Raw genomic sequence first — 19269 nt, 5'->3', positions numbered from 1 at the left:
GGTTGGAGGGAAATGCTCATAATAGGAGTAAGGGGGTTTCAAAAAACCGTTGGTGTATTAGCGGTTTGAGTTGTCTACTTCCCTCAAAAACACACAAAAATGGCTGAATGTCTGGAAAATAGGAACCAACCCAGCTATTAATATGACAAATGTTTGGGAGTTATTCACCATTAACCTTCTCCCTTAACTCGCTTTTCCCCTACTCTCTCTCTCTTCCATTACATTCCCTTGAGGGTTTCTTGCTTATGTGAAACTTGAAAGGGAATGAAATTTTCTCCTTTCTAGTCCATATTTTTTCCTGTAAGTTCAACTGGGTGGCCTTTCTTCTTCCTTTTTTTTTCAATCCATTAATATTGAAGCAAGTTCTTCCTATGTTTTACATTGTTTTTCTTGTTCTTGCTTTCATTTTTTCCCTTTCAAGTCTGGGTTCCATGTTGTGGTTTTCTAATTTTTACCTTAATCAATGGTTGTGTTTGAAATTTTGACAGGATTAGAAGAAAATGATCAGGTGTTTATTTCTTTTCTCCTTGTTGATCCTCTCAACTTCAGCCCAGAAAACTTCCTCACAAACATGGCAGACTTTAAATGGTATGAAACAGCCACGGATCCCCACTATTATTGAAAGAAGTTGAAGGTTACAATATAAGTTTTACTGTTACATGTCAGTGCTTCTCTTCATGTTTGGAATGTCTACTTGCCTGCAGGTGATGAGCCTGTTGTTATAGCCCGTGGCGGATTCTCGGGACTTTTCCCTGAATCTAGCCAATTTGCACATCAAATTGCGCTTTCCACCAGCCTGTCCAATGTAATTTTGTACTGCAACCTGCAACTGACAAAGGATAGCGTTGGCATATGCCAGACAGATATAAGACTTGATAATTCAACAAATATAGCAGCTGTCTTTCCAAAATCCCAAAAAACCTACACAATTAATGGAGAAAATGTTCAGGGTTGGTTCGCTTTGGATTATACATCTGATCAGCTCTTTAACAATGTAACATGTAAGTCTTGGGATGATGCCTCTTTTTCTTTACATGAAGCCTTTGGTTGGCAATGGCAGCAATGACTGAGGGGCTTGAAAGTGACTGTTTTCTCTTCCTTGTTTTGTTCTTTTCCCGCAGTGACTCAAAGCATATACTCCCGGCCAAGTTTGTTTGATGGCACGCTGCCATTATCTACTGTTGACGATGCAATTGGGATCAAACCCCCTGGCTTTTGGTTGAATGTTCAGGTATCTGTGCCTATTTTCTCGTTCTTTCTCAGAAATGAGAGAGATGTGTAGAGAAATATATATTGTTTTCTAGGCACAGGCATTGGTATTTTTCTGATTCATTTCTTTGGTGTTACTCTGCTCTTTCTTGTAGTATGATGCATTCTATGCTGCAAACAAACTCAGCGTGTCATCATACATTCAAAAGACTACAAGATTTATGGGCATAAGTTACATTTCATCTCCTGAGATAGGTTTCTTGAAGAACATGAATAAAATCATAAACAAGGCCAAGACCAAACTCATCTTCCGGTTCCTAGATGCAGACGCAGTCGAACCCACAACCAAACAGCCATATAGTTCAATATTAAAGGATCTTTCCTCAATCAAGTCAATTGCAACGGGAATTCTTGTCCCTAAAGAATATATATGGCCTCTTAGTAAGGACCAGTATCTGCTAACTCCCACTAGTGTTGTAGCCGATGCTCATAAACAAGGCCTAGAAGTATATGCTTCTGGATTCGCAAATGATATGCCTGGAAGTTACAACTATAGTTATGACCCAACAGCTGAGTACCTGCAGTTTGTCGATAATTCAGAGTTTTCTGTTGATGGAGTGCTCACAGATTTCCCTCCCACAGCATCAGAAGCCATTGGTCAGACCATCTCGCTCTATTCACTGAAGAAATTATAATAGTGTATGATCCACATGTTATGGGTTTATTCTTACCATGGATTCTCTTTCTTGTGCAGCATGCTTAGCACACAACAAGAATGCTACCAGGCCTAGCAAAGGTATGATATGAAATCACAATCTTCTTTATCATAATAAGTAGGAAGAATAAAAAATCGATCTAAGGGGGCAAATGCTATTGTTTCTTGCCATAATCCTATGACTTTTCAGGGAAAATTTTGGTCATATCTCACAATGGAGCAAGTGGGGTTTACCCTGGCAGTACTGATCTTGCATACCAGCAAGCAGTAGATGATGGGGCTGATATAATAGATTGCTCAGTCCAAATGTCAAAAGATGGAGTTGCCTTCTGCTTAAATTCAGCTGACCTCTTGGGGAGTTCTAATGCCATGACTTCTTTCATGTCTCGATCTACCATGGTCTCTGAAATTCAACCGAAGAGTGGAATTTTTTCGTTTGATCTCACATGGAGCGAGATTCAAACACTGACGCGTAAACTTCTTAAAACATTCTTCTACATGTTCACACATGGGTTCTGAAGTCTGATAGAGCTATATCTCTCTCATTTCAGCTCAACTAACAAGTCCACTCCCAAATAGTGGCTTGGCAAGAAACCCAGCAAACAAGAACCAGGGGAAATTCATAACTCTCTCTGATTTCCTGGACTTTGCTAAGGCCAAGGCAGTTTCTGGAATTTTGATCGACATAGAGGTAGTAAGCAATTTAAATTTGCTAATTCCCACTGTCTCTACATATCTACTTTCATCCTGAATTCGAACACCCACTCTTTCTCCTCAGAATGCTGCCTACCTAGCATCAAAGAAGGGTCTTAGCATAATAGATGCTGTGACAGCTGCCTTGAGCAATGCCACCTTTGACAAACAATCAACCCAACAAGTCATGATACAATCCGACGACACTTCAGTGCTGTCCAAGTTCAAGAATGTCCCAGCTTACAAGCGAGTTCTATCCATCAAGGAAATTATAGGTGATGTACCCAAGCAGACAGTGGAGGAGATAAAAAAATTTGCTGATGCAGTCAACCTCCCAAGATCGTCCATTGTCACAACTAATGGTGGCTTCACTACAACTTTTACCACTGTTGTTGATGAACTCCATGCTGCAAATATCTCAGCATATGTCTCAGTTCTCAGGAATGAATACGTCGCCATCGCATTCGATTTCTTCTCAGACCCGCTTGTGGAGCTTGCTACTTACGTTGGTCGCATTGGAATTGATGGGGTTGTGACTGACTATCCAAAAACTGCAGACGCATATCTCAGTAAGCCCATCACACACCCAACTGTCTCACATTAGCTTAATCCGGTTCCTAACAGTTGAAAAAACTTGCAGGAAGCCCCTGCTCGGATTTGAATGCGAAAGTGGCATATTCCATATTGCCAGCAGAGGCGGGTGCATTACTTGGGTTGGCAGAGCCGGAAGTGTTGCCGCCAGCAGAAGCCCCGGGCCCACCGCTCACAGTCGACGACGTTGTAGACCCACCACTGCCACAGGTATCATCATCAAATGGCTCAACAGCCGATCCGGCTGCTGGACCTGTTAAAGCCCCTCCTAGTTCAAGTGGTCGGGCAAATGCTGCCAATATGGGTCTCCATCTATTGGGAATTCTGCTGATTAGCTTACTTTCTGCGGGATATTAACTTTTATCAACCTTCCCATGGACTTTTATCTACATTCTTTTCCTATTGAAGTGGATAATGTAAATTTTATTTTAGAACTAATTGTCACACCCTTTACAAATTCATTTCATACTTGTACCTAAAAAATTTATTTGTGATTGGTTTTTAGTTTTTACACATTCTCCTACTTGCTTTCTCATATCCATTAGTCAATGTTGTTCTGAATTTACCTTTTTTTTAAAAATTTGGAAAAGTTTGCTTCATACCCACAAAATTCCTGTCCATGAGTTGGTCATCCAAGGTCATTTTATTTTCCTATCCGCATTTTCTCATCAACCAAATAGGGCACACCCAATCTTTGGCACCCATAAAGAAAGAGGGAGAATGGGAAGGATGAGGCTCAGATTCGGCCGGAATCAGACAAAGAAAAGGTCCCCGCCGTGGCTGCAACCACAGTTGCCAATGGAGGCCATCCGGGTTGCCTCGCCCAAGCACGGGGTTATTGTTCTTCAGTGCCTGATTTTACTCGTGCAAACATCATCACTGCCTCTTTTTAAAGAGAGAAACAAGAGAGGAGGAAAAGAAGAGTGGGTGTAGAAGGGCCGTTGTTGATTTTGGTGTCATAGAAATCATGGGCTCCGGTGATCTGATTGGATCAGTATCAGAGAGGGGCAACGACCCTTCGCAAACTCCCCAGCCCTCTGAAATCTCTGAGCCTCATTCTTCGGTAGTTGACTTCGGTCATCTTCTTTCTACTTCTATTTATACCGATGCCCTAGACACTTGAAATTTTCCTTTTTTTTTTAAATTTTAATTAGAGCTTTAATTCAGATGGGTTGGGCTGAGTTTGCGCCTAACTCGGGCCCAACCAAAATTAATAAACCCGAACCAGAACCCAATCAGTAACCTAAGATGTTCAACCTAAACTCAAACGTATACCCCTGATTTTTCCCTCAATAGTATAAAACTTGTAAACTCATATACGCATCTTCCGCTATTCATTTGAGATTATACAGGTTCTTAGGCAATGTGCAAGGATTGGTGGGAGAGAAAATGGCAAAATGCAAAAAAATAAAAAGAAAAATCATGATATTTCAAAACGATGTTGGTTTTGGTGTGTTCGATATCGAAGGTCAACATTGTTGGTGAATGAGAGATACTTATCATCGTTCTCCGAAGCTTCTTAGATTATAAATATGAAAATGAGCAATTATGTTAAGGACACTTATTTTTTGAAACAAGACGAGGGGAAACTTTGTTGAATTATTCAACACAAAAATAAGAATAAGAATTGCAATCGAGAAACTTGAGTCCCAAGCACTAGCCTCCCTTAACATCAACGTGGGCACTTAGGTATAAACACTTACCATCTTTAGTTCTTGCATTTTGGCCTTGTAATGTGAGTACGGTGTGTATAGACCTTTATATATTGTATTAAGTCATTGGTGATGTGTGATGAATCAATTTTAGGATTTGAAGTGAAGGCCATGAAATTAGAAAACCCACTTTTGGAGAAGTGAATCCATGGTTTCCAATGTTTTATTTACTGCATTATTTAGCTTTTGATGAGGGTAGGAACAATTTGAAATAGAGAAAAATAACCTCAAGTTTTGAATTTTGATATCATATGTCATTTTTTTTTTTAATTTAAGGGTCTTTTGGTTGTTTTTAAAAATTATTTTAAAAATAGTTTTTAAGAATAATTTTTTTATGTTTTCAACAATAAAAAATAAAAAATTGTTTTTGAAAACTAAATTCTGTAAAACAGTTTTTGTTCTAAAAAAAAAACACATATTTGATTGAGTTAAATAAAAAAGGCTTTTAAAACAAATAGAACAAAAAACATATTTAAAAGTTATTTTTTTTAATTAATAAAATGTTTTATTCCATTAACTTGATATTATAAATATATAAATAATTGTTATATGTACAATTTATTTAAATTAAAAAAAAAAGTTTATTTTTAAATTTTTACACTAATTATAATTTTTTTAAACAAATAATAATTTTATAACCATGTATAAATATATTAATCTCAATAATTTAAAGAAGAAGAAAGGGCTTGAAAAGGCTAACAAGAAAAAAACACAAAAAATTTATTCTTTTGAACATTGAAAATAATCTTTTTATTATTCTTAAAAAAATGATTTTTAAGAAAAACACAAAACAAAAACACATCCCTTAACCAAACAAGTTTTTTATGTTTTTTATTTTTAAGATAAAAAATAATTCTTAAAAACAAGAACCAAACAACCTAACTCTTTTCGTATTTTTTTTAAGAATAACTCATTTTTTACCTAAATGTCTTGATTATTTCAAATATTTACATACATATTAAAAAACAGAAAATATTGAAGACATTATTATATCAAAATGAGACCAAAAACTAATGAAAGATTAGATTTTAAAAATTAGATTTTCAATCACTCTTAATAAAAAAACACAATTCAAAAAAAATTAAAAAGATAAAATCATTCTTCACATAATTATTAAAAAATAAAAAGATATCAATTATATTTGATTGATATTATCAATTATGCTTTGTGGGACCAAGCATCATGACTCATCTTCGGGCCTCCCGCTACTTTAATCCTACACAGATGACACATTTCTATTAAGATCCAGATCCTATTATCATGGACTGGGCAATGGAGGCTCAGATCCGGCCGTAATCAGAGGAGCTGTTGGGACGCCATGGCTGCAACTACGGTTGCCTGTAAAATGAAACCCATTTCACAGATCATCCGGGTTGCCCCGCCAAGAAACGAGCCCTTCATAATCTCTGATTTACTTGGAAAGTATCATCATAGCCCCTCGATTTATTTACTTGGAAACAGATCCAGGACCCTTTGAAGGACCCTAAATACATCCAACCAAACAATAATAAATAAATAAATAAATAAATAAATAAAGATGGACATCACGGGTCCAGGGAGGGCTCAGATCCCCCGTAATCAGACAAGATCCATGTTCGCCATGGCTGCAACTACAGTTGCATGTGAAAAAAAGGGCATAGAAACCCATTTCACAGACAATCCGGGTCGCCCAGCCAAGAGATGGGTCCTTTCAAATGTCTGATTTACTTGGAAAGTGTCATCACAGCCACTTAATTTTCCTGCACATTTTCTCAGCAACCAAACAGATACAAGATCCTTCTCAGAAAACACATTTTAAAACACAAACAAAAAAAAAAACCAAAACAAAACAAAGACCAGCCTCAGCGCGGAAGTGAAGAGCGAGTAAAAGGAAGGCTCAGATTCGCCTTTTATCAGACAAGAAAAAGATGACCGTCATGGCTGCAACCACAGTTGCTTGTGAAACAAGGCACAAAAGGTCCCATCGCACAAACCATCCGGGTTGCCCCGCCAAGAAACGGACATTCCCAGTGCCTGACTTACTCTGAAAACGTCATCACAGCCTTTTATGTTGCCCACATGAACAGAGAGAGAGAGAGAGAGAGAGAGCGCTGTTGATTTTCCAGAGAATCAAGACAGCCTCTGATATATATGTATATATATATATATATGTACACACATGTGTATGAAAAGAAAGAAAAGAAAAGAAAGAGCGAAGGAAAAGGGCTGTTGACGGGCGTAGTAGAAGGAATCATCGGCTCCGACGACCATGAGATTCAGAGAGGGGCAACCACCCTTAGAAACTCCCCATCCCTCCGACACAGTCCCTGGAGCCTCAGTCACACACATGTGTATGAAAAGAAAGAGCGAAGCAAAAGGGCTGTTGATGGGCGTAGTAGAAGGAATCATCGGCTCCGACGACCATGAGATTCAGAGAGGGGCAACCACCCTTAGAAACTCCCCATCCCTCCGACACAGTCCCTGGAGCCTCAGTCTTAAACCAATGGGGTTTAGCCCTAAGATGTTATTTGGTAATCTGATCATGATTTGCAGGCAAAGGTTGTGTTTTTCAGCCTGCCTCAAAAATCGTGGATTTAGGGTTCGTGAAATTTAAATCCAGTGGCACAAAAGCAAAGAGACCCTAGAACAGATCCAGAAAACACAGGGAGCAAAAAAAACAAGCAATTTTTTTGGTTTTCCTTGGGGGTTTTGCATGGATTTTCTCGGAAATCAAACGAGGATGAATTTTCCCGGAAATCGAATGGGGGATGGATTTTCTTGGAAATCAAACGGGGGTTGCAAAAACAAAAAATAATAACATGATTAGATTAGTAGCTGCGAGGATTGAGAGTGGCAGAGGAAAATAGGGCCTTCTTAGGGATTCTCCCGTCTGGAGGGCAACTTCAGAAAAGGGCTTCTTATGCCCCAGTCAGAGAAGTGGAAGGCCCTTTCCATTTTTATATTTAGTAGAGAGAGAACAAGGGAAACAAATCATGAGAACAATTTTCCTCTCTATATAAATAATTATTAATTATCCATCTTTATTTTGATTAAATCACTACCAAAATTTTGATTTTTATAAATTAAAATTAATTTGATAAGATAAATTATTAATAATTTTAATTATTTAAATAAATTAATATTAATAAAAATTGTTATTACCACATATTTTTAATAAAATCTTAAAAATTAAAAATTAAATAAAATATTTTATATAAATTAATTTAATTTTTCATTTAAAATGTAATAAAACATGTTTTAATAAAAAAATTTTAAATAAATATTGTCTTCAATAAGATGTACTCATTTTATCTAACAATATGATGGAACCACATGGATCTTCATTTTGATACTAAAGACTATTACAATATCATATGTATTATATTTATATATAAATTATTTTTATTCCATAAAATCAAATATTTCTTAACTCAATTCTAACTTTATACACTTTCAAAATTCATATTTATTATTCTTAAAATTCAAATATTGAATCTACTGATGTTTTTCTACTTGATCATATTTATATCAATTACATTTACAAAATAACTTTAAAATATATATTATTGTTTATTTTATCATTTTTTTTAATTTTTCCAAACATTCTTATAAATTTTAAATAATTTTCGCTCCACTGATATCCGTTTACTCTGTATCTATCGAAAATAAATGAAAGACAGTTTTTTACAACAATTTTTTTTATGATTTTTAAATCAAAAGTTAGTTTTAAAATCTGAAATATTTTTAATCCACTATTATGTTTTTAAAATTATATAATTATTTTTTAAAACAATAAAAACAAATAAAAATAATTAAGGTTATGCTTAGTTTATTAAAAAAAAAAATTTAATATATTTGATTTAATAGTGAAAATAAAAATATAATAATAATTAAAATTACTTAAAAACCAATGTAACTTTAAATTTCTTTTTTTGATCTTCAGCTTAAAAAAGAAAAATAAATAAAACGAATTTGACAAGATAATTAATCTCTCTTAAGGAAGAGACTCAAAATTATTGGAGGAAGAAAAAAAGGGAGTAAGATTTGATGGATAAAAATAAAGGAACAAGTGGGTGGGTATTGCATTATATCCATGAGTTGATCAATAACTAGCTCCATTTCCTTTCCTTTATTTTTCTTGCCAGCCAAACAAAATCTCAAGCCTGGAACCATCATCCCAGCAACCATTTATTAAAAGCCATACACCAAGGATTCGTATAACACCATGGAATCAACCATCATCACCCTCTCAAACCTACATGCCATAGCTACACAGACTCTACTCCCAAGTTCCCAAATAACCAAGCTTCATATCTACTAGCTCCAAAATGGTTAAACAAGATGAAAGAAGGAAAGGAAGAGATTACTTGATGAGAGCCTGGTAAAGGCAGGTCTGCAAAAATTACAAGCCTTGTCCACATAGCTTTATGTGGTCCCATGGTATCTATTTATAGCCCCATGAAAGCAGAATTACTTCTTCATTACCAAATGTCAGCATAGGCAATGCCAGACCTCCATCTTCCCATGGCTGCCAAGCCCTTTTATCAATATGTGAAGATGCAAACCAAAATGGTTAGCCCATCATCCAAAGCTAGCTCCTCCTCCTTATTTACACCTAACAGTTTCCCTGATTCACAACAAGTTCAATTTCCTTGCTCGACATCTTTCAGATAGAACAGAACAATTACGATTACAATCACAAAATGTAACACCACCCCACATCTTCCTCTGTTTAGCTAAGCATTACAAGACCTCAAAGTTGATGTTCCATCATCATAATAGGCATGGTGTATTTCCAGTCTCAAACAAGTTAGGTTCCATCCTAACACCATAATGGTGGGTTGTGACAACGAATCTGAGTCAGTTAACAGGCAAAAAGAAACATTCAATAGTTCAAGAAGATCGCTTAGAATTTTCTGAAAACCTCAAAACTGTTTTCATTTATAATTACAAACCAACCCAAAAGTTGAACAATATGAGGCACTGGGTTGAACAATCACCTCAGAACTCTGGTAAAAAAGATGAAGGTTTCTATAGATAAAATGGCCTTTGCAAATAAAGCAATGAGAAAAACGGGATATAAATTAAGGAATGATAGAATGAAAATGTTGAAAGGAATTGCACATGGCTTCAAAGAATGAATAGATTTGGTACCCTTGCCGAGAAATTACATGGCTGCCTTGCCCCTCTGTTGAAGTACTATATCATGCACAACTTCCCCTGCTGAGTTAACAAAGTAGGTTTCCTGCCATGGAAAAAGAACATTTGTTGGTGCTTCAACAAGAACAAATTTAGTTAAAAAAGACGAATACTCACAATCTCTAAGGAGCTGACTCTATGAAGAAGGAACCCATTAACCATTCCCCTGAGGAAACAAAGAAAAAAATCACAGAAACTTCATAGTTTCATATGTATGAACCAATGTAGAACACCATTAGGAACTATGAACAGAAATACTCACTTACTAAAACCTGATATTCCATTTACAGAAGCAAGAGGAAGTTTTTCATCTATTGAACCTGGGTTCCTGATGTAGGCTATACTATCTGTACGAGCATAGTCACTACATCCCTCCCCACTCAGGTAAACATCCTGATGAGCAAATGCATGGATAAAGCGTTACTTTCTTCATAGGCACCAGAAAGATTCCAAATTTGACATATCAGAAAGTTGTTCATTCAATTCATTAGGAACTGTCTTAGATTTTCATATATATTGAAAATTTTGGACTTTGATCATCTCAAAAGCAAGTTCTCTAAAGAACCCAAAATCAAAACCTTGGGCATGGGATGTCTTCACCCATTGATACTCAATGGGGAGAGCCATAAATACTTACCACTCCAAACTTATAAAAAATATGGTGTAGATGCTCATAAAGTTGTATTTCTATTCGTTCCCTGTTTCCTTCACAAACAGCCAATGAGCAGAAACCAACAACTATGCGCCTGGATCATAAGGAGGAAAAAAGGAGACAATTAGTACTTGGGATGGATAGTTTCTTTATTAAGTTAAATATGGAGTTGAAATGGTAGGGGTGCTTGGCAATGGCAATAGGACAGCAAACAATGAAGGTCCAACATAGTAACCAGAGAAAACAAAAGGAAAAAGGAATGTTTTAACTCCACAACAATTTGGGTTAAGGCAAAATTTAAATGAAAACCAAAATTTTATTGTTGAAAGAAAGAAAATTTGTGAAATAAAATTAAGTTCAGAAGTAGATTATCACGCATCAGAACCACTCTGAACTGACATGATTTTCAAATTTTTCAAAATTTTCCAGACATTACAACCTTGCTTATTCCTAGGTTCATGCAATTATAAACAGCCAATATGGTGCAATGTAATCTTACCAGTCGCTATCTGATGTTTCTAGTGTCTTTGTCAGCCCGTGTAATTGATCATTTCCAGCACCATTTAACGGATTCATAAGCATAAAATCCTTCAAGTTTCAAAGAGGAGCCCAATTAAGAGGAAAGAAGAATGAAATGCGGCATAAAGGAGCAGAAACCAAAAAAAAGAAACAAATGGGGGATAAAATGTGTGATAAATACATATATGTGATATTGATAGTGTAACTAAATGAAATAGATATCAAATCAATCATATACACATATAAATACAACACAGAAATAAGCACGGCCATGGTTAAAAAGGGCTGCAATGTGGGTTGTAACCAGAGAATGGAATATGGACAAGGAGCATAAAAAATGATTTGGCAGGCCAAGAAATGGCTATTTTAATATGATGAAAAAGAAAAAGAACAAAAAAAATTCATTATGAACATGACTTGAAGAGTACACCTACGCTCAAATAATGACCAAGTGATCAACTTTAAAATCACATTGCTAACCTCAGCCCTACCCCTCATGGAAAATAAAAATAAAAAGAAAAAAAATTCTTAGAAGGCCTTGAGAGGGGTAAACCTGCTGGGACTGAAACCTGGAACCACCCCACATCCCCACCCTCAACCCAAGCTACTCGAGCCACTCCTCAAGGGTGATAAAGATCTAACCTTCAGCATTGAATAAAAAATAATCTAAATGTGCAAAAAATATCCAGTATTTTCTCATGCATTTTAATTGCTTACTAGACTAGATAGAATCTCCAGTCATTGATGAGAACAAAGAACTCAGTGTCTTTATTATTATTATTGAATAAAAAATAATCTAAATGTGCAAAAATATCCAGTATTTTCTCATGCATTTTAATTGCTTGCTAGACTAGATAGAATCTCCAGTCATTGGTAAAATTCACTAATTCCAATTTCCACCAGTTGATTTGTCAAGTCCCTAATTAAATAATGAAAGATACAATACTTGATGAGTTATATACTAAAATACTTGTGCTTCCCAATCTAATTCTAACAAGAACCCTACAAAATGCACACCTTAATCCAACTCAACCAACACTCAATCTTGCGATTGCCTCATAGTCCACAAGGTACATCGGAGAGACCTAACTTATCTTGATGCTACAAGATTTCACATGAACATCTGAATACTCGTTTCCATAATTCTTTGTTATCATACATCTCCTGGGGCATGGTAAAGATGAATATAAAAACAAAATGAAATCAATACAGGAAGTTGATAGCCCCTCTATGATCATAACTGGGGTCAGCACAATCAGTAACATAAGATTCATGGCGTAGTATAGCATTCTAAACAATAAAATATTGAAGTGTATAATAAACTCAACACAAGCATATGCAATGTCAATTATCATTAAGTCAACAATGATATTAAACATTGGTATAAACAATTGAAACAATGACAACACAAAAGGAAAAAACCTTATACAACTATTAATCTATCCTCTTTGGAAGTCTTTTATCGTCTTCCACAAATTTCCCATTTTCCTCCATATGCACAAAATCCGACCCCATATTTTTTGTATCTTTGTCAACATTAAAGGAAATAAATGCATGCAACTTTTAAAGATTTGAGGCCATGTGAAAAACTTGTCATTTGATGTCAAGTTTTTTTATATGAAAAGGTTTTCCAAAATGAGAATGGCAGAACTATTAATCTATCTTCATCTAGGTTTGGAGCTTCTCGAGTCTTTTATCAATTATCATCCACCATAAAATTCCAGTTTTCTTCTGTAACTTGCTCAACCTCCAACATAATTTTTAATTTTTTTGTAATTAATATTAAATACATGCATATTTTGAAGATTAAGCCATGTGGAGAATTGTCAATCAATCGTAAGTTTTTCCTATATCAAAAGCATTTTTTAAAATTTTCGGCCTTGTTGGAAAAAAGACCTAATGAGATGGGTTTGTATCACAAAACACTAAGGATTGACTCAAAAGTCCCAATGAAATTATAGCTACTGTAAAAACCATGTAACCGCTTTCAAGCTTAAACCCATATTACAAGAGGATAGTAGAAGAGGCCTCTCTTCTGACCGACATAATAACCATGAGAAGTATTAGCCAACAAATCTAAAATTGAGCAAATTCAACAAACCAGTTGATACCTTAAATGCCCCAGTATCCAAACCAATAATGTCTAAGGTTTTCCCAAAAGGTATTTTGATCTGCTTTAGGAAGTAACCTGTTCCTCGTCCTCTTGAAACTCTGGTACTGTACCTACAAGCATTACAATTCAGGATTACCACACAAAGAGACTAAACCAAAAAGACTGTTGTATTAAAAACTACATTGGAGTCCAAGTTTTGTAACAATGAAATTTCAAAAGATGAGCTACAAAAATGACACAACTGATTGCAAAGTGGATGGCATACCAGGGAACTTTCAGTGTTGAAAAACGCCAAGTACCCTGTAAAAGAAGATGTCATCTTCTAAGATTGTTCCTAACAGATGAAACCAATGAAACCTAATTAAACTCAGCAGTAATTTATTTTCCAATCACACACCTATAAAGCAAAACAAAATAAAACTACAGAATTAAATATGAACCACTATTCCATTACTTCAACCAAAGCATGGTTTCTATTATTTCAGTTAGATTCACAAAAAGTTAGGAGAGAATCATTTCTACAACTTACCCAGAGTGAAGCAATGCATAACTTTGATTAAATTTTGCTAAACTATGACAACTAAAGCTTCCATATAAATGGAGTGTAAGCCTGAAGGTGCCACAAGAAAGTTCATATAACAAATAGTAAAAGGGCTTCCCACATTGAATTTACTAGCCATGGTCTTACATTCTGTGTGAGTGGATCGTCTTCCCCAAGTTCACTAATGTTTATCACAAACCTTGCCTCATAAGTCTTTGCAGCCTTCTCCATCTTCATGGGAAAAAAAAATTCAAATTAGAACAGGGAAAATAAAATATAAACTCAAAATGCAATTAATGTTAGTAGACGATAATCATTTAATGCAACTAAGTTCAATAACAGAGGGGGGAAATAACAAAGCCTAAAAACAGAGAAGGTGGAAGGCAGAAGTAAGTTGGATGAATTAGAACCAAGAAGCCAAGACAAGATCAAAACCAACAGATGAGAAGGCTGACACAAACAATTGAGAGAGATCAAAAACTGAACCATATAATAAAAAACTCACTCACATGATTATTCTTTGGCCAAAAGATAAAGGTTATGTTTGGTTCCAAAAAGTACCAAGGAAAGAAATAAATACTAAGAAATATTATTATGTTGCATATACAATTAAAAACGGAAAAAAGAAAGATCTTCTAGTGTTCAACAATTGTCATATTAAAAAAATAATAAAAATAAAAATTCGATCCCAGTAAAACCTAACACAAAATTCTTTCCTCAAAGCAAAATCATTCACATAGAAAGTAATTGAGAAAGAAATAATAAACTGTTTGGTTGCTGAGAAAATGGAGGCATAGAAAAGGAAATCAAAATTTTGAAACTCTATTATTTCCATTATTTGAAGGCCTGGAAGAAAGAGGGAAAAAAACTTCCACTCTTACCTTAATTTAGGTTGTTTTGTCAATTTCGAGAGGGGAAAAAACAGGAAATTAATTTCAAGCGATTTCACTTTCAGCATTCTCAGCAACCAAACGGAGCGTCTGATAAAACTATCATATCCACCAACAGAGCCAAAACCAAATATACCCACCATCAACATCTTAAAACAAAATCCATATAGAACGAGAAAAACCCACGCTTTTCTTCAATGAACAAAAGGAATCAATAGAGAGGATGAGAAATAGACCTGTTTGAGAAGATGGGTCTGTTGATTAAGAGGTCTAAATCCTCCTCTAACACTGATAAAGTAAAGGTCAAGAGGCCTGCTACTGCCACTGCTGCTCTGGGACATGGGCTTCTCCCAAGGCCGACCCAAGTTGAATGCAAGCAAGACAGCCAAGCAGAGAGACAACTGTGTGATAACAGTGCGAACCCATGAAGGTTTCCCCATTGTTAACACAGGTCTCACAGCCTCAGCTCTTCAACTGGTAATCGATTTCACTCATAGATCTGAAGATATCTGAGGAATGTAACAGTCGTCACCCGTATCTCTACTTTCCTCAGTGTTATCAATTGCTTGATTCAGATATTCGCTAATGAAGCTCCAGATGGCAGGCAGGACCCATTATTGAAGGGAAATGCCTCTACAGTTCGTTTATATCATGGACTGTTTGACTGAAATCGCTTTGTCATATTTGATACTTTCCTCACAAACAAACGCACCATCAGCCATTAAACATCATATTTCAGCATTCTATTTTTGCCCTTCTGATAATTGTGACATTGTCACATTCCTATCTCCTAATTTTCAAAACTTATTTTAAATTTAAAAATTGAGTTACCACTTCAAAATATAAATTTTTAAAATAAAATTAAGTACATTTAAATCCATACTAAATATGTGTATTTGCGTTTATTGCCTTGTAATAATATTTTATTTATTTTATTCTTTATTATTATTGTAATTTAGATGAGTTGGTTCGATCTAATATAATATTTGAACGAATTTTGATATTTATTTTTAATATTCAGATTAGACTTTGGTTCATTTTTTAAACCTCATCTTAATTTGGATTTGGCTTGGGAGATACCTCTAATGAAAATTAATATGGTTCTCTTCATACATTCTATTCTACTTTTCTTTTAATATCTTTGTTTATTCTCTCGTATTTTCTTCTTCTTATTCTTTTATTTCACAACATGTTATCAACACAATTATGAATATATAGAAAAAGAGAAGAATTCATCTAGAAAATTTCTTATAGGTATGTAGTCTTATTCTCTTCGAATGAAATATGAATAGTATACATTGTATTATTATAATTTTTATTTACTTTATCTCATAGCCAGAAGTTATGTGAATCATATTTTATATAATTACATATTTTAATTATTTAATAATTAGAAGTTATATAGAAAATTTTTCATAACCAGAAATTATGAAAAAAAATATGCCCAATCTTCATAACCAGATGTTATGGAGTAAATTACAAAAATACAAATACGTAGTGGGAAGCTATGCATAAGATCCCTAATTACTTTTTAATTATATTATATAACTGAAAGTTATATAAAACAACATTATATGACCAGAAGCTATATAATGAATAGTTCATAACATGAAGCTATGTACAAATCCAAAATTACAAATATACAACCAGACGCTATGTATATAACTCATAATTATTTGTTTTTAATTATATAGTATAATTGAAAGTTATACAAAATAATATTATATAGTCAGAAGCTATAAAATGAATAGTTCATAGCTTGAAATTATGCACAAATCTGCGCAATGAATAGTTCATAGCCTGAAGTTATGCACAAATTTATATAAAAAATAGTTCATTGCCTAAAACTATGTACAAATTTAAATATTTTATTGTTCTAACAAAATAATCATAACCTGAAGCTATGAAAGATATTAACTTTTAATTTCTTTATTTTCTTTTAATTATATTGTGTAACTGGAAGTTACATATAAATAGTTCATAGTCTGAAGTTATGCACAAATTTACATTAAAAAAAAGTTCATAACCTGAATCTATGTATAAATTTACATATTTTCTTGTTTTGACAAAATAGTTATAACTCAAAGTTATGAAAAATATTGGCTTTTAATTTTTATTTCGTATTCACTTATTTTTCACAATAGAAATTATGGAAAACAATTTTTATTAACAATTGTTTCATAGCCAGAAACTATGCAAACAATTTCTAATTCTCTTGTATAACCAGAAGTTATACAAAACAAAATTGTCAATGAACAACTATGTACCTAGAAGATATATAATTTTTTTTAAATTTTGTTATATAACCAGAAGTTATATCATAATATAATTGTCAATTGTTTAATGTTATTATAACATTACTTAAATTTTAATTATTCATAGCCTGAAACTATGAAGAAAAAGTTATAGAGAACAAAATTGTTAACTAACAATTTTGTACAACTTTATGAAATTTATATGACGAAAAGTTATAATGAAATATATTATAGCTTGAAGCTATGATAACAAACATATAGATAATATTTACATATTATCAAAATATTAATATTTTGTATAGCAAGTTATACAAATAGGCAAGTGTTTGATAGTTTTTATAAATTTCTATCATTAGAAGTATACTGTCACTAGTAGAAAAATTTATATATAGATGTGGAATTTTGAATTGCATGAAAGTATGATATTTTTGTATTAGAGGTGATGGTTTGGAATATTTTTTTTATTCTAGTTATTTAATATACAATAATATTTTGATTTAGAAATTTGAGATTTTTTGGGTACATGTGAAATATATGACTTGGTCATATGATTAATAAATTGATTTCGCATGTCTTATTTGTTTATAACATGCTTTTTTGATTGAAAATTTTTGAGTTGTATAAAATAATATATATTATTGCATGTTGTCACATATGATATTTTTATTAATACATTAATTTCATTATTCAAGAATATCTTTTCAAAAACAATAGATTCAACTATTATTTTTAATATATTATGTTATATCTTTACATACATATTTATATAGATTTGTAATGTTTCAATTTAAGTTTTGAAACAACAAAATGCTTTAAATCATGATATGTTCTTTTGAAATTTTGATTTATGAATTAATTTCTACACATTGATTTAGATCATAATAATATTTTGAATAAAAATTATTGATCTATCACTACAATTAGTTTGATTATTGAAAGACTTCCTAGTTATTTCATATATAAATTGCTCCACACTTATAAAATAAAATGTGAGATATTTAAGAAACATATAATTTTAAATTATCTTTTTCATATTTGTTTTGTTGTGTTATATATGCTTTCATTGTTTTTAAACAACTTATTAAGGTAAGTCATCATTGATGACTAGTGTTTTTCCATTTGATTTTAACTCTTTCTCTATGATAATATTTCTTCAACTCTATAAAGGTGAGGTCTTTATGACATGTTTTATGACTTGTTATTTTGATGAAACTCTTGTTTCATTAATTGCACAACATTGATGTCAAACAATGTTAATACTATATCAAGTGATAGAAACCTAATTAAAGGCTCCAGAATAACTTATACTATGTCACTAGTAGTATTTGATTCCATGTGAATGACACTTTATACGATGCTAGATCCAGAAGAATCTTGTAATACCAACCTGGTCCCCCATGGTAAAAGGTCGTATGGATGTACATTATAAAATCAGAAGTTTTTATGTAATTACTAGTCTACCTATACACTTGAAAGATAGAATGACACGTTGTGTAGATTATCATTTTAATTAGACAATTTTCTCGTCGTTAGGGGTAGAAGAGTCAATTCTAGAAGAACGGTGTGAAATTATTTGGAATGCATTGACTTTGACTTATCTTGATCCTCGTACTAATCAATGTGAAGTGGAAGTTCAAAATATTATTTATTTGCAAGAACTTGTAAATCAACTACTAAATGTTTTCATTGATGTAAAGAAAGTGACAATCATTTTCGCTTACCTGGAACATTCCAGTACGAATTAATGTCCCTGAATGACAATTAAATAATGCGTTGATGTCCCTGAATAACGATTAAATAATGAGTTGATGTCCCTGAAAGACAATTAAATAATGAGTCTAATGCACACTTGAAGCGTGGTAAACCCTAAAAAGGCAAACAAATTCCTTTAAAAGAAAAACACAAGGAAAGATATATGAAATGTGACACTCTTGAAGAAGTCGCATATAAAATGAGTTATTAAAATGATTGATCAATCTCAACCAGCCCCTGAAGAGACACAGTTTAAACAAGTAGCTCTATGATAGGTATATGTTTAATAATTAGTTCCTGAAAATGTACAAGTACCTGATATTGATGAGATCTCAATTATTTACTTATATATGAAAAAAAAATGGGATTGAAATACTCTTGTCATTAACAATATATTTTCTTTCCAAATAGCTGTTGATATCATAAGAAATGATGAGGATCCCAAAGCA

At 33.4% G+C, this 19269-nt stretch overlaps 2 protein-coding genes across 7 annotated transcripts; one reads left to right on the top strand and one right to left on the bottom strand.

Annotated features, from left to right (window-relative positions):
• The first annotated feature begins 189 nt into the window (after positions 1-189).
• LOC117924967 (glycerophosphodiester phosphodiesterase GDPDL7-like) lies at positions 190-3720 on the top strand. The gene is made up of 10 exons (XM_034843721.1): positions 190-300; positions 489-588; positions 705-1001; positions 1122-1231; positions 1365-1866; positions 1964-2005; positions 2115-2396; positions 2476-2615; positions 2703-3186; positions 3258-3720. The coding sequence occupies exons 2-10, from the start codon at positions 501-503 to the stop codon at positions 3563-3565; spliced, it is 2253 nt and encodes a 750-aa protein (XP_034699612.1). The 5' UTR covers positions 190-300; positions 489-500; the 3' UTR covers positions 3566-3720.
• A 5331-nt stretch (positions 3721-9051) lies between these two features.
• On the bottom strand, positions 9052-15472 carry LOC117925095. Of its 6 annotated transcripts, none has more exons than XM_034843952.1 (10): positions 15050-15472; positions 14071-14154; positions 13648-13682; positions 13381-13492; positions 11250-11338; positions 10736-10844; positions 10361-10491; positions 10216-10264; positions 10054-10144; positions 9052-9526 (listed from the first exon to the last, which is right to left on the bottom strand). In XM_034843952.1, exons 1-9 carry the CDS (start codon positions 15251-15253, stop codon positions 10067-10069), a joined length of 891 nt encoding a protein of 296 aa, XP_034699843.1. In that variant the 5' UTR covers positions 15254-15472; the 3' UTR covers positions 9052-9526; positions 10054-10066. The 6 variants fall into 6 exon arrangements, with proteins under 6 accessions (XP_034699843.1, XP_034699845.1, XP_034699848.1 ...); XM_034843954.1 differs by lacking the exon at positions 9052-9526 and adding an exon at positions 9792-9908; XM_034843957.1 differs by lacking the exon at positions 9052-9526 and adding an exon at positions 14805-14912 and having other exon boundaries at positions 9792-10144; positions 15050-15112.
• Between the last annotated feature and the right edge of the window lie 3797 nt (positions 15473-19269).

The sequence above is a fragment of the Vitis riparia genome, chromosome 11 (assembly GCF_004353265.1).
Source record: "Vitis riparia cultivar Riparia Gloire de Montpellier isolate 1030 chromosome 11, EGFV_Vit.rip_1.0, whole genome shotgun sequence".
Taxonomy (NCBI): Eukaryota; Viridiplantae; Streptophyta; class Magnoliopsida; order Vitales; family Vitaceae; genus Vitis; species Vitis riparia.
This window is presented reverse-complemented; position numbering and strand designations above follow the sequence as displayed.

Excerpts from the sequence above, each read along its gene's own strand:
- LOC117924967 (XM_034843721.1), top strand. The coding sequence starts at position 501 with ATGATCAGGTGTTTATTTCTTTTCTCCTTGTTGATCCTCTCAACTTCA. Across the intron at positions 589-704 it reads AACATGGCAGACTTTAAATG|GTGATGAGCCTGTTGTTATA; the intron begins GTATGAAACAGC and ends ACTTGCCTGCAG. Across the intron at positions 2,397-2,475 it reads CGAGATTCAAACACTGACGC|CTCAACTAACAAGTCCACTC; the intron begins GTAAACTTCTTA and ends CTCTCATTTCAG.
- LOC117925095 (XM_034843952.1), bottom strand. The coding sequence starts at position 15,253 with ATGGGGAAACCTTCATGGGTTCGCACTGTTATCACACAGTTGTCTCTC. Across the intron at positions 14,155-15,049 it reads AGACCCATCTTCTCAAACAG|ATGGAGAAGGCTGCAAAGAC; the intron begins GTCTATTTCTCA and ends TTTCCCATGAAG. Across the intron at positions 13,493-13,647 it reads TCAACACTGAAAGTTCCCTG|GTACAGTACCAGAGTTTCAA; the intron begins GTATGCCATCCA and ends TAATGCTTGTAG.